Source organism: Puntigrus tetrazona, chromosome 7 (assembly GCF_018831695.1).
Source record: "Puntigrus tetrazona isolate hp1 chromosome 7, ASM1883169v1, whole genome shotgun sequence".
NCBI lineage: Eukaryota > Metazoa > Chordata > Actinopteri > Cypriniformes > Cyprinidae > Puntigrus > Puntigrus tetrazona.
Genome location: NC_056705.1, coordinates 7,339,599 through 7,354,364, shown reverse-complemented (window position 1 = coordinate 7,354,364; position 14,766 = coordinate 7,339,599). Strand labels below are relative to the sequence as shown.

Here is a 14,766-nt window from a genome sequence, read left to right as displayed (position 1 = left end):
TCCCCGGCCGTAACGCCCTATGAGATCGAGAATTCATCTAGAGTTATTCCATGAGAAACATGTTAATTATTTAACAACTATTGCACACTATTAACGTAACAAGGCCCTCACAGTTCCTGAAAATCAATCGAACAAACTCAACACCGTTCTTTTTTCTTATTTTATTTGAAAATATCTCAGCTTATCAAAGCGCACCGAAATAATTAGATATACAACAAAGCATATACACAAAGTTGCTGATGTAATACAGTATTCACAGTAATGTTCGAGTGAAATCTAAGTGTCCGACGGCTGCTGTTTCTGCTCGGCGTCTGCTGCTAAATGTCGTGGTAAACGGAGTCCTTTCTCCAGAGCGTGGGACCTCCAGCGCTCGTCATCCGCCTCGTGCGTGAGATAGCGGCATCCCATCCTCTGCTCGAACTCACGCAGGTCACACCACATCTGGAAGTTCTGCAGCGGGGGACAAACACACCACGTGCGCATCAGTCACTGTGCACGCGCAGCCAGTGCCCTGAAATCTGCTTTTGCAGGTCATGCATGTTTTGGGTTTGGCTTGATTTAAGAATAAGTCGCCAGACCTGAAACCAAGGATGACCCATGGCTTTGCCGACACTGAACCTGCGTCTCACCACCACCTGCAGCAGGTTATTGATCAGATTCACCGCTGAGGGACAGAGAGAAACCAGTCAACAGAAAGGTATTCCTCCCTTGGGAAGCAAAACCATGTGCATTTCTTGCATGGAATTTAAACGACAGCAACTAAATGATCGCCGCTTTTATACATGCAAATTTTCTCAAACGCAACTTGCAATTTAATTTAATAAAAACAATCACAATACTGCCAATTACCTTTTATACAAAACAAAGAAAATACATCTGATTTTAGTTGATATGCAATATTTTATGTAAGGATTTCCTCTAACGTTTATTTTAATATAAAAAGAGAAATATTAGGAAAAAAACTATTTCGTATTATTGAATGAATGCAGTATTCATGTTTTATGTTTAGACATGACTGAAGGCTACCTCATTGTAGATCGTATATTTTTCGTTTTTTAAACAATTTAGCCTTTTCTAATCATGCTCAGTAAAAAGATGAAAAATTCAAAATGAACTCTGTCTAAAATGGCACACACAAATAAATGCACATACATGCATATCAACAAAAAAAGTAACTAGTATATATATATATATATATATATATATATATATATATATATATATATACTAACCTAACCTAACCCTATATATGTGTGTGTGTATAATATATATTATATATTTTATTCATATTTACACATCATCTGAAAAGCTCTCTATTGGTGTATGGTTAGTTTTGATAAGGCAATATTTGGCTGAGATACAACAATTTGAAAATGTTTAAACTGGCGTGCAAAAAATTAACTGAGAAAATCGCCTTTAAAGTTGCCCAAATGAAGTTCTTAGCAATGCATACTATTAATAAAAAAATACGTTTTTATATATTTCTGGAAGGAAATTTACAACATATCTTCACAGAACCTGATCTTAACGTCCTAATGATTTTTGGCATGAAAGTAATTTTGACCCATGCAGTGTCTAGATGCTATTGCTCCAGATATACCTGTGCTGCATGCGACACATGCTCTCTTACCCTCCAGTGAGATGAGGGACCACGGCTGGCGCGGATACATGAAGGAAGCGTTGGTGATCTGCTGATTGATGTCCTCGTCCTCGTTGAAAGGGAACGTCCCGCTCAGGCTGACGTATAAAATCACACCCACAGACCACATGTCCAGAGAGCGGTTGTAGCCCTTACTGCAGATGACCTCCGGGGCCAGATACGCAGGCGTCCCGACGAGAGTGCGCCGGAACGACTTCTGCCCGATGATACGAGCGAAACCGAAGTCGCACAGTTTGACCTGAAACGCAGACACATTCAGGACGATCCAAATGACTCTTTCTACATTCGCGCATTTATTGCGTTTAGCAAACAACTTCGTGCAGAGCGACTTGCGTCGCATGCGTTTGTTGCGCATTCGGTTTTCTAGCACTGTGCTCAACTGTTTAAACTCTTATAAGGATTAAAAAAATATCTTCGTTTTACACATCAGCTTGAGTGTCAAAAACACTGGAAATCTTGAGCCGTACGTGACAGAGTCAGACCTGAGGAAATGGTTCAGGTGAAGCCAGCAGCACGTTTTCAGGTTTCAGGTCACAGTGTGCTACGTCCCTCATGTGAAGGTACCTCAGAGCCTCCAGAACCTTCAACACCAACCACAGATCAGACCAAACACTCTTAAGAACAAAGGGCTTCGCAGCAAAGCCACAGAAGACCTTAATAACTCCATTGGTTCAAATGAATATCTAAATGATTCCAAAAAGAACCTTTGAAATCTGAAGAACCTTTGTTTTACAAAAGCTTCTTTCTGGCCAAAAAATGTTTCTCCAATCATAAAAAGGTAAGAAAGAGTTCTTTAAAGAAACTTTGACTGATTGGTTCTTCTATGGCATTGCTGTGAAGAACCTTTTAAGCATCTTCATTTTTAAGAGGGAAAGAATATCTCAAGTGAACAGTTCCTAAAAGAACCATTTCGTCTTAGAGGGAAAATCATTTTAATAATCTGAAGAACCTTTTCCACCGTAGAGAGCCTTCTGTGAAACGAAAAGGTTCCACGCTTTTTTACGAGCATCTCTATGCTTCTCCTTAATCTCGGAAAAATATTCGTTAGAGGATTAAAAAGTTCTTCGTGCCAAGAAAACAATGTTCCTTTAAGAACTGTTCGCTGAAAGGAACCAAACATGGTTCTTCTATGGCATCGCTGCAAACCCCCTCGCCTTGAAACCTTCATCTCTTTAAGGCGAAAAGATATTTTAAGCAAATTAAGCAGCAAATCAGCAGTTATCTGAAGGATCAAGTGACAGCTTTTATCACAGGAATAAGCAACATTCTTCTGCTTATTAAAGATGTACGAGCTAGAACACAGCTTACCAACCTTCATGAGCAGGTTCCTTCCAGAACTGGGGCTAAGATCGTGTTTTAAGAGCAAGCTTCTGTACCTGAGTCACTAGAAAGCGGGTGGTGCGTTCAGTCAGACGGCCGTTCTCGTGAGATAAGATCATCTCCAACATGTCACTGTGGAGCTTCTCCATCACAACAAAAGTATATTCCATGGTCTTAAACATCCCTTCTAAATGAATGATTCCCGGATGAGACAGTCTCTGAAACACACGCACAGACGATAAAAAGACGAAAACCAAAAAACAAGAGCTGGAACTGCGTGGAGCGTGGCGTCTCGACCTCGTACCTGCAATATGGAGACCTCGTTTTTGGTCTGCTCCTCCTGCTTGATGGGAAATCGTGTTTTATTGATGACTTTAACGGCGACCGGGCGGCCCGTGTGGCGGTGAGCGCCTCTGTAAACCACCCCGAACTGACCCGAACCCAACACTTCATCCGAGAAGATCTGATAGAGCTCGCCGATGTCCTGCGACGCACACACACACACACACACACACACACACGGACGCTTCACCCCCTCTTTCAAACACAGCGGTCACTTCAGAAGAGTTTTAATGATGAATGGTTGAGTCTCACCTGGGTCTCGTCGCCGTTCTTTCCGTCATCTGACAAGAGAGGAGATGTCGTTTAGTAGGCATCGTGGACAACACGAGAACCGTAGACGTGGATGGGTTTGATTCGCTGTTGCAGCAATGCAGTGAATGGGTGCCGTCGGGACGAGAGCCCGGACAAGATGTCTTGTGAAGAGAAAAGCTACACAAATCCATCAAGACATCTGGATTTCGTCGCTTTTGAGTCCAGAATCCATAATAAGGCTTCTTACGGTGAAAAAAAATCCATCTCCTGTTGTCCTCTCGCATCGAAACCCAATGCAGATCTCTCTCCTGATTCACACAAGATGACTTTTGGAGTGGATTGGAGTGGCTTTTGTTATCCGCTGTTTGGACTCTCGTTCTGATGGCACCCATTCACTGCATTTCTCCAAATCCGATGAAGCAGCAAACTCATCCACATCTCGGGGGTCAGGTTTTATGAAGTAAGAGCACACTCATCGGGCTGGCGGGCGATCGCTCTAACCGGTGTTGTGTGTGTCGTGGCACGCGGTGCCCTGAACCGGCCTGAGGGCCTGACCGAGAGCCGACTCCCACGAAGGGCCGTCCTCCTCCGCAAACACGCAGTACACCAGAGACCCCGTCACCAGCTCGAACGACGGCGCGCTGCCGCCTTCCAGCACCGGGACCCCGAGCTGAGCCGGACCTCGGACCTGCAGCACCTCCGAGAGAGAAATCTCCTGAAATCAAGCGCATTTAACCGCGTCAATAACTCCAGGAGAGCCCTAAGACGAAGCACGTGTCAAACGTTGCCCTATTTCGCATTATGAAGACTTGCAAACCTTATAGTACTTAGTGCTGATTTCGTTCGGGTACAGAGTGACGCTTTTCCCATCTAATACCCAGTAGTGACGTTTTCTCTGCAAAGAAGAGCGCAAAGGATTTTAACGTTACTAAATATTTCCGTTTCAAACTGATGATTTATTTATGAATATTCAATACAAAGAATGCTGAAAAAAATGTATTAAATTATGTGATACCGAAGAAATGTGGTTTTCGTCACAGGAATAAATTGCATTATCAAGTATGTTCAAAAAGCAAACGTTTAATTTAGATTATAATGATATATGAGAATATTTTACTGTACTGTTTGAGCAAATGAATAAAGTCTCATTCAGTAGAGCTGTTGGGGTTAGCCAAAACTAAAACAAAACAATTGTACTAAAACAAAAATTAAATAATAAAGATGACAAAAAAAACATACAAATTAAAATGAAAAAAAAAAAACTGTCAAAATACAACCAAATCAATATCAAATCAACTAAATATATACACGTATATTAATAATAATAATTGTAATAAATAAAAATAATGATGAAAAATGGTTAAAACTTAAAATAAAAAAAGTCAAAATAAAAATATAATGAATCAAAAGCATTAATAAAAACTGTAATAGTATCTTGCTGACACCAACCCTAAATAAATATTCATAAATAAAAATGCATATAAAAATATGCAAATAAAAAGATTATTGCTGTCAAACAATCGCATTTGTTTGCATCAAATAAAAGTTTGTTTACATAATACATGTGTGTATACCATGTATATTTCTAATGTATATATATATATATATATATATATATATATATATATATATATATATATATATATATATATATATATATATATATATATATATATATATATATCTAATTTCATGCATTTATATATTTTTAAATATTATATATGTATATATTAAATATATTTATGTATAATATAAAATATAAGAATTTAAATATAGAAATGCATAAAGTGTTTTATATACTGTATGTGTGTGTATTTATCTATACTTAATAAATATACATAATATATATATAAACGAAAACTTTACTCGTTTGACAGCGCTAAAAAATATCTAATAATAATCTAGGCATGAATAAGAGCGTCTCACCAGCGTGTCGGTGTTGGTGTGATGGATTAACCAGCCTTTCTTCAGCACCCCGCTGTTTCTCCTCTTGCTGTGTTTGACCGACTGCACCACTCTCATCAGAGGAATATTACTGCTGAAACACGGCCTGACACACACACACACACACACAGACAGACACACACACACACAGACAGAGACACACACACACACAGACAGACACACACACACACACACACACAGACAGACACACACACACACAGACAGAGACACACACACACACAGACAGACACACACACACACACACACAGACAGACACACACACACACAGACAGACACACACACACACACACACACACACACACACACACACACACAGACACACACACAGACAGAGACACACACACACACACACAGACAGACACACACACACACAGACACAGACACACACACACACACACACACACACACACACACACACACAGAGACACACACACACACACACACACACACACACAGACACACACACAGACACAGACACACAGACACACACACACACACACACACACACAGACACACACACACACACACAGACACACACACACACACACACACACACACAGACACACACAGACACACACACAGACACACACACAGACAGAGACACACACACACAGACAGACACACACACACACACACACACACACACACACACACACACAGACAGAGACACACACACACACAGACACACACACACACACACACACACACACACACGAGGTGAGCACCTGAGCTCAGTCTGTGTTCAGGATCAGGTGTGGTGTGGATTCTTACTGCAGGGGGGTCACGTCTGAGGCCGGAGGGTCTTTATACCGCAGCTCTTCGTACAGATCGTTGAACGTGACCACTTTCATGTTCTCATCGGGCTCTGAAAATACAGTACACTCCCTTTACGACAACAACACCCACAGCATATAATGATATATGATACAGTGTTTCATTCTGAGCACTTGCCTGTCTTTGCTCTTTATTAATCTGTTCATTAGCAACAGCTGCGCTGATTCGTATGTTTTTTTGCAGAAAACCAATAAATAAAACACTCCAAATTGGCCAATTTAATTTACCCTCAATGCATAAAAGTATTGCACTTTAATAAATTAGCTTTTGGATAACTGCGGGAGTACACTTAATCAGCCAGAAAGAGATAACTCACGCAAATGCACGGTGAGCCTTTTGTAAACATAATATAAACGTAGGTGTTCGGCATGTGTAAAAATAGCAATGTAGACATATTTAAATAATTGCACAATAAATATAAATATTATATAATTAATAAGCAATGAAATGTTTGATGCATACATAATCAAACTGACCTTCTCCGTTTGCTTTCTCACCGTTACACTCAGGAGGAACCAGAGACATACACCTGCGGTGACAGTTGTACTTACAGTCTGGAGAGAAACACGGAGAAAGAGTCGTTTCTAAAGAGAAGTTACGAGAAAGCGCACCAAAACACACTTCCAGCCAATCACCGGCGAGGGGCGTATCCGCTCGCGGCGGGGGAGGAGCGTGGGGCGGAGCTCTCAAGATGAGGGCGTGTTTCTGCCGCCCCTTTAAAGAGTCAGTTCACCCCGAAATGAGCACGCTGCCATTAATTAGTCACCTTCACGTCGGTCCAGACCCATGAAACAAACAAAAAGTGAAATAAAAATAGATCTTATTGCATCAGTAAGATATAACTTACATCAAGCATTTAAGCATTTATATATCACTTATGCATGCATGACCATTGAAAACAATGTCTTGGCCTCCGTTTCCATCTGTGCGTCGAGGAAGCAAGGTTTGGGTCGATCAACCGAGGGTTAAATTAACCGTGTTTTTTCTTGAATCCCCCCCAGCTGTCTATGTAGGGTCACAGTTACGGCAGAATTCTCATTTTTGGGTGAACTGTCCCTTTAATGAAGCACTGGACTGTTTACCGGAGCACTGCATGCCCTGTCGGAAGAGGCCCTTGAGCAGCCGGAAGCAGTGCATGCAGACGGTGGGTTTGGTGTAGCTGTGGATGTGGAAGGTGTGAGGGACCCGGGGCCGGGCCTCCTTCCCCTCCGACAGCCCCACGGACACCGGCACGTCGACCCAGGACGGCGGCCGCGAGCGGGACGGCTTCGACATGCTGATCTGAGGCACACAGAGACACATTCAGGGCACGAAATGGCTTTATAGACAAGTGAAACACACAGTATCATACACGCATACATATAGGAGACCAAAAAAAGGAAGGTGTCACTTTAAAAATCTCTTTTTAAAGCGACAGGAGCATCAAATTATCCAAAACCGTGAATCTTTGAAATCAGCAATATATAACCGCCTGATCATAAATGTTGTTTATTTTGCTATTAAAAAGTGCAATAAAACGTAATATCCATCCTAAATAGTATTTGTACTAATACTATTTAGGATGGATGTACTAAATCGTAGTATGTACTAAATCGTAGTATGTTAAAAAAAAAAAAAAGTACGCTATAGAAATTAATGTAGTAACTGAGATCGGTTTTCACACTAAACCGCTAATTTTGCCCAGAACATGCGAACTACAAACATGCGTAAAAGTTTGAAAAAACTACAAACATGGCAGACACGCGAGACCGGCGGACAGACAGAGGAATAAATGTTGGGTGATAAATGTTGTTTATTTTGCTCAAACGGCTATAGATTCCCGGATGAAATTAATGTAGTAACTGAGATCGATTCGCACATTAAATCGCTAATATTGCCCACAACATATCGCGCGGTGAACTAGGATTCGTGTAGAACTACAAACATGCGTAACAGTTTGAGGAAAAAAACTACAAACATGGCAGACACCCGAGAATGGCGGACAGACAGAGGAAGTGGTTTGGGGTGATAAATAATCAATGAGTAAAAACTATTTATTAAATGTTATGCGTGTTATATTTCACGTGCAGCAACATTGTAGACTTTTATAATGACGCTTTTGGTCTTTCATGCAAACATATGAAGAGAGTCCTCATTGGCTCTTTTTGCTCAGAAGGCGGGGCTTCATTAGCCGCATTGATTGCTGTAGGAGTCTTTGGGGAGTGTATAGCTTTTGTTTGGGACGCTCACCTCCTCCAGACTCCCGCCGGTGTGATTGGAGAGCGCCGGGGTCCGGGGCCGCCCCGGAGGGAACAGGGACAGACTCGGGCCGCAGCGGCGATACACACGAGAGCAGTCGTTGGGTAACTTAAAGGCACAGCGCTTGTGGAAATCCAGACCGCAGCCTGCAGAGACAAAGACACACTCTCACACACTTCACCTTTTCTCCTGGAAAATCTCTTAAGAGGTTAAACTACATACCAGCATACAACAAACAGCATGCAACTACAAAAATAGGCTGCCAAACAGCAGAAATTGTGAAACTTATATACATATATGTTCATTTTAGATAGTTTAGCGCTAAAATATAAATATTCTGTATGTGTCTTATTTTATTGCATTTTAAGTTGCGGTGTCAAATGATTAATAGCGGACGAAATTAGACTTTTTCCGGTGTATGTTTATATGCACATACAGTATATCGTTTTAAAATGTTCACGTCTATATTTATATGCAAATATATTTGACAGCAAAAGCATTTCAACATCACAATGTAAAAAAAACCATGAATAAATAGACTAAGATTTTAAACAGAATATTTATAAATAAATAAAAAAATCTAAATATGAAATAATTAAAAATAAATATATATTTAACAAAATGTTTTATGTAATTAATATACTCAAGTATACATAATAAATACATTTATGTAACATATATGCAATAAAGTGTAAATATTATATATAGGACTTTTATATTTCAGTGTTATGCAACAATAACTTTCTAATGCAAAAAGACTGACAATTTATGAATTAATTTTATTAATTATATTTTAATTTATATATATTTTAATTATTTAAAAAAAAAAAATATATATATATATGCTGTAGCTTAAGATAAAATAAAATGAGGTCTTAGTAAATATTCATACATATCATTTAGAATATAAATATTATATATTAAATAATAAATATCATAATAAACATGCACATTAAATAAAAATTTGGTGTAAGGTTAATGTTTTTTTCTGGCATTTTAAATATTGAGCACAGCTGTAGCTTCACATTTCCGTACGCAAAAAGAGTAAAACCAAACATAATGTCATAGATAATATTTATTTGAGCAGAAATATTAAATATAAAAATGATAATTATATAAACAAATGAACAAGCAATAAAATTAAATGTATTTTTTCGCATAAGATTAAATGTTATAGCATGCAGTATTCAGTACAGCTGCACAAGTGTAACGTAATGCCACAGAAACAAAGCAAATAAAATAAAAAAACAATAAATATTTATAAAATAAAATAGTCATACCTTCACATTTGAGACCCTGCCGGACAAGTCCCCACAACATCTCACCGCAGTAGTGACAAAACGTAGGTGAGCGATACGAGTGAACGGCCAGAGAGTGAGGACGGTACTTCGTCTCCATCACTGAAGCTGTTCCTAGAACCACGTGATTGACAGCTGTCAGCATCACCTGCAGTGTGTGTGTGTCTCTGTGTCTGTGTATATGTGTGTCTCTGTGTGTGTGTCTGTGTGTGTGTCTGTGTGTGTGTGTGTGTGTGTGTGTGTGTCTGTCTGTCTGTCTGTGTGTGTGTGTGTGTGTGTGTGTGTGTGTGTCTGTCTGTCTGTGTGTGTGTGTGTGTGTGTGTGTATGTGTGTGTCTGTCTGTCTGTGTGTGTGTGTCTGTGTGTATGTGTGTGTCTGTGTATGTGTGTGTCTGTGTGTGTGTGTGTATGTGTGTGTATGTCTGTCTGTGTGTGTGTCTGTGTGTCTGTGTGTGTCTGTGTATGTGTGTGTCTGTGTGTGTGTCTGTGTGTTAACTGACCAGCGAGCACCACCTCCACCAGGTCTCCGTTGCGTATGTCGTGTTTTTCAGAGAGTCTCTGTAAGATCTGTTCTGTGTTTGGCTCGTGTCTGAATAACAGCAGCTTCTCTTCGAGACCGACACCACTGCACTCTGGAGCCTTACACACACACACACACACACACACACACACACACACACACACACACACACACACACACACACACACACACACACACAGACACAGACACACACACACACACAGAGACACACACACACAATAAAAATGACAGAAAAGCATAACAAAATGTTGACATTATGTGAAATATTATACAGTGCTTTGATGCAACCTGTGTTGTTAAAAGCGCTATATAAATAAAAATGATTGATTGATTGATTGATTGATTGATATAGTTCAATCAATTAATGAATCAATCAATAATAAATGTGCACGCGGGATTACAGTATCTTTTACAGTAACTTCTCACCATCACAGCAATGACTTGATAAGCTCACAGCGATCTCTTTGTAAATTAGGCCTTCTTCTTCCACCTCGACTTCAAACACAATCGACTTCCTGTCTGAGACGAGACTCAGGAAGCTCAGCAAACACGCGCTCCCTCGCTCTCTTTCAATTTAAACACATGACAAACGCGGAAGCAAAAGCAGATCTTAATGGAGAATAATGAGCCGGTTTCTGCGTGCCACAGATCGGGGGTTGAGGGTGTCAGTCCCACTTGAAAGGTGTGAGAAGCGGCCGATCACACACACGTTAGCGCGGCGCCGGTCGCTCGCGGGCTGGTCGGGGTGTCTCTTTGTTGTGGCGCGGCCCGAGCCCGAGGTGTTCGCCTCGTTTTTTTTCGGACCGCCGGAGCTTCTGGGAGCCTCTCGAGGTTAAGTGCGGGATCGGATGCTTCCACGCTGACATTTACTCGAGTTCAACGGGTTTCGTTTCCTCCAGTGCATCGCAGCTCATCAGCTCATCGTTTAGGTTTTTTCTGAACGTATTTTGCATTTAGCATGCACTAGGCCAAATTCGCCACGCACCGTTTTGATGACGCAACGCGATTTCAATCGAAACACTTCACCATTTAGTGTATTGCTTTCGTATTTCAAACGTTTTATAATTTCGCACCGTTTCCAACCGAAACATTGAGGTGGATGCATTGCAAAAGGCCAAACTTGCATTTAGTTCGCATATCTTTGTTTATCCCAGACACGCGTCTATTTTTATTATTTGGTTACGTTTTGGTTGCGACCTCAGGTGAACAGAATTCAACGTAAATTCAACGACTGATGTCAGTGTTAAATAAATGTCCAAAAAACAGACGCCAGTAGGCTGTGTAACCGAAATCCCACGTTAAGTCAACGCCAACAACCGAAATGCGGCGTCTGTCCGACATTATGTCCGACATTATGTCCGACATCAATTCTGCAGGACATCGGCTCTCCGTGAACGAGTTCGGACGGCCCTGATCTAAATATTTGCGGATTGGAAACACGAAAAAACTGACCAGCTGCAGGATCATAACCGCGTACGATTGGATGCGAGAAACAAACCCCTTGAAGCGATTTGTTTCATAAAAACAAAAATGGTGCAACTTTTATAAAACCTATACCACATTTCTGAGATAAATGAAACGATTTTATATAACTGTAACGTAGGCAGTGATCTGTGCGTACGTGCATGTCTCTAATGCACACCAATGACGTTCAGCGAGATCAATGAGCATTTACAAGGGAGTGTGTGTGTGTGTGTGTGTGTGTGTGTGTGTGCGCGTGTGTGTGTGCGCGTGTGTGTGTGTGTGTGTGTGTTTGTGTGAAATGATCCTGTCCCACTGCAGTGGAAATGGCTATATAAGAAGGTCAAGCTGAGAAAAAGGTGTGTTTGTGTGTTAGGGGAAGAGTCTGTGGTCGGAAAGTTACATGCACATGCTGTGAACCACAGCGGACAAACAGAGAGGCGGCGATACTGATGAGTGTGTGTGTGTGTGTGTGTGTCTGTGTGTGTGAGTGGTATTAATTCAGTAGCATCTTCACACTAACACACAGAAGTGAGAATACTTCAAATCATTAAAAAAAAAAAAAAAAAAAAAGATAAGCGTCGCTGTCGTTCATACTCAGTGTGGTGCCTGAAAACACTGATAACGATTAACACCGCGGTTAGTATTCACATTTAATGAAGCCGTGCGTCCCGCTAACGTTCCTCTTTAAAACAGAAAGGCTGAAAAGGTGCCTTTGTTGATTCTGGAGAGAGAGAGAGAGACAGCAGTCCAGCAGTGGCTCGCACGGGCCGTCTTGACCTTTCTCCTGAGGAAATCAGCCTTGACTCAAGTCATTGTCAGTAACGCCGTTAAGGAGTGGGTGTTTGGCTGACACTGCATGAATGAGCGAACACTTACAGGAATAGCTCACCGAATTTGTCAGTTCTGTCACCATTTATCCAAACTCCTAACGTTTCAGTGGAAGGCGGAGCTCCGACACACATTCACTCGTTCAATCAGGGAGCATCAGAAAGTGAGAGCGCGCCAGATTTGGTGTGTTTGCGTCTTGACGCACAACATTTAAACACGTATTGCAATATTCAAAGCTATTGTAATGTATCGTCTTATAATCAGTGCTGGGTAACAAACTATTACGTTACAGGTTACAACGTTAGGTACTTGCGATTAGAGAATATTACCTTTTAAAAATTCTCACAATCCGATTACAGTAACTTTTTTACATACTATTGCATTTTCTGGAAAAACCTTCATTGTCATTTTGATGTTGTTTGGGACTCCCAAACGTGTTTGTCAGCTAAACTCATTTGATATCAAACGAAACATCTCTGAAGAATTTCCATGGGAACAACATGAATAACTTTGGTAGCGTTTTACTATACTGTATATGTACATACAGTCTACTTATTAGTTTACCATTACAGCTAGGTAAACACTGGCCACTAAACCATAAAAACCAACCCTTTTCCATGAAATCACTTTATATTACAAGTACTGTCTTGTACAGTATACTGTACTCCCAAGTACAAGTACTGTGTTATAAAGTACCATAACTTTACAGTTTGCATATTAACAGTTGTCTGATGTTGGTCTGGTCACAGTGACATGCAGGTAAACAAATAAAATATTATATATATATATGTATTTTACAATTGCATGACTGTAGGTTAATTAGGTTAGCAGCCTAACCTAGATTTTGATACTAACTACCTTTTCGTCAAGTAACCTGTAGTCAGTATTGCGATCTACCCAGCACTGATTATAACGCCCATAGTTCATCTTGACCGTTCGCTCAAACGTAGCGCTGTAAACCATTTCTTTAATGCTTCGGCATCACTTTCCCAATAAGAAGTGATAAGTTCCTGGAAGTTCTGGGGTACCTTTTTCTCGATGATTTTGGCTGCGAGGTGCTTCGCCTGTTGGAAGCTGAGGTGTCCCTCGGGGACCTGTACGTCCTCTTTGAGGAGCCCGATCTGAAAGTGGACTCGTATGGGCCCCTGCGTGGAGGACTCGGGCCCCATGGACAGCAGAGAGAAAGCGCCTGAGAGAAAGAGAAGAGTTCACTCGGATCAAGCGGCGCTCCTTTAGATGTTTACAGGTTAACCACAGCTCACCTGCACCCGTCTTGGCGTTTCTCGAAGCGCTTTATAGCGACACTGTTATAACCGTATATTGCTACGCACGTATCATCTTCACAAAGTCTTTAAAAGCTTTTGGTGTTTGTAGAAGAGGCCCCCAAAGGCTCCTTCAAGTGCAAGGAAACAACTGAAACTAGCAGAACCCTGCCTAAGATTAACGTAAAGAGTAACGGTTTATGCAGTCAAGCTCTGAAAGAGGAACTTACCGAAGACATGACTGCTGATGTCAAGGCTTTTTGGGCGGTGGTTTGAGTTGGCTGCCATTTTCTTCACTTTGTTGAGGTGGAACTAACACATCTCTCAGCCCCGTTTCAAACGCTTCTGCCGCTGCTCTGGCTTCCTTGTGCGAAGGCTTCAGCCGACAAACGACAGACAGCCGAGACAGGAAGTTGACGCTCACACTTGTGACACGAGTGGGTCTGACATGCTGCCCACCAAACACTTTATCTGATGAACTTTAAAAACTGCAGGAAGCTCAAGGCGAACGAGGCAGCACTGGGGTCATTGGCCCTTTAGCTTTACGATGGGCAGAAACGTAATATATATACAACAAATGAAGAACTGATGGCTTTTGAACAATTGGGGAGTTTCTTGCCAGATAGACAGAATGATAGGAAGGACCAATGATGGATGATGGATGGACAGTAATGCAGATAGATAGATTGATAGACACTGATACCAATAGATGGAGATATAGACATAGAATGACGGATAGAACGAATAACAGATAGGCAGGATG

At 41.1% G+C, this 14,766-nt stretch overlaps 1 protein-coding gene across 1 annotated transcript; it reads right to left on the bottom strand.

Annotated features, from left to right (window-relative positions):
• Positions 1-146: 146 nt before the first annotated feature.
• LOC122349751 (serine/threonine-protein kinase D3-like) lies at positions 147-14,409 on the bottom strand. The gene is made up of 18 exons (XM_043245894.1): positions 14,234-14,409; positions 13,770-13,930; positions 10,409-10,547; positions 9,892-10,023; positions 8,603-8,757; positions 7,456-7,654; positions 6,850-6,927; positions 6,311-6,404; positions 5,501-5,624; positions 4,392-4,469; positions 4,076-4,289; positions 3,575-3,603; positions 3,285-3,464; positions 3,037-3,198; positions 2,143-2,241; positions 1,631-1,898; positions 579-664; positions 147-450 (listed from the first exon to the last, which is right to left on the bottom strand). Exons 1-18 carry the CDS (start codon positions 14,289-14,291, stop codon positions 277-279), a joined length of 2,430 nt encoding a protein of 809 aa, XP_043101829.1. The 5' UTR covers positions 14,292-14,409; the 3' UTR covers positions 147-276.
• Between the last annotated feature and the right edge of the window lie 357 nt (positions 14,410-14,766).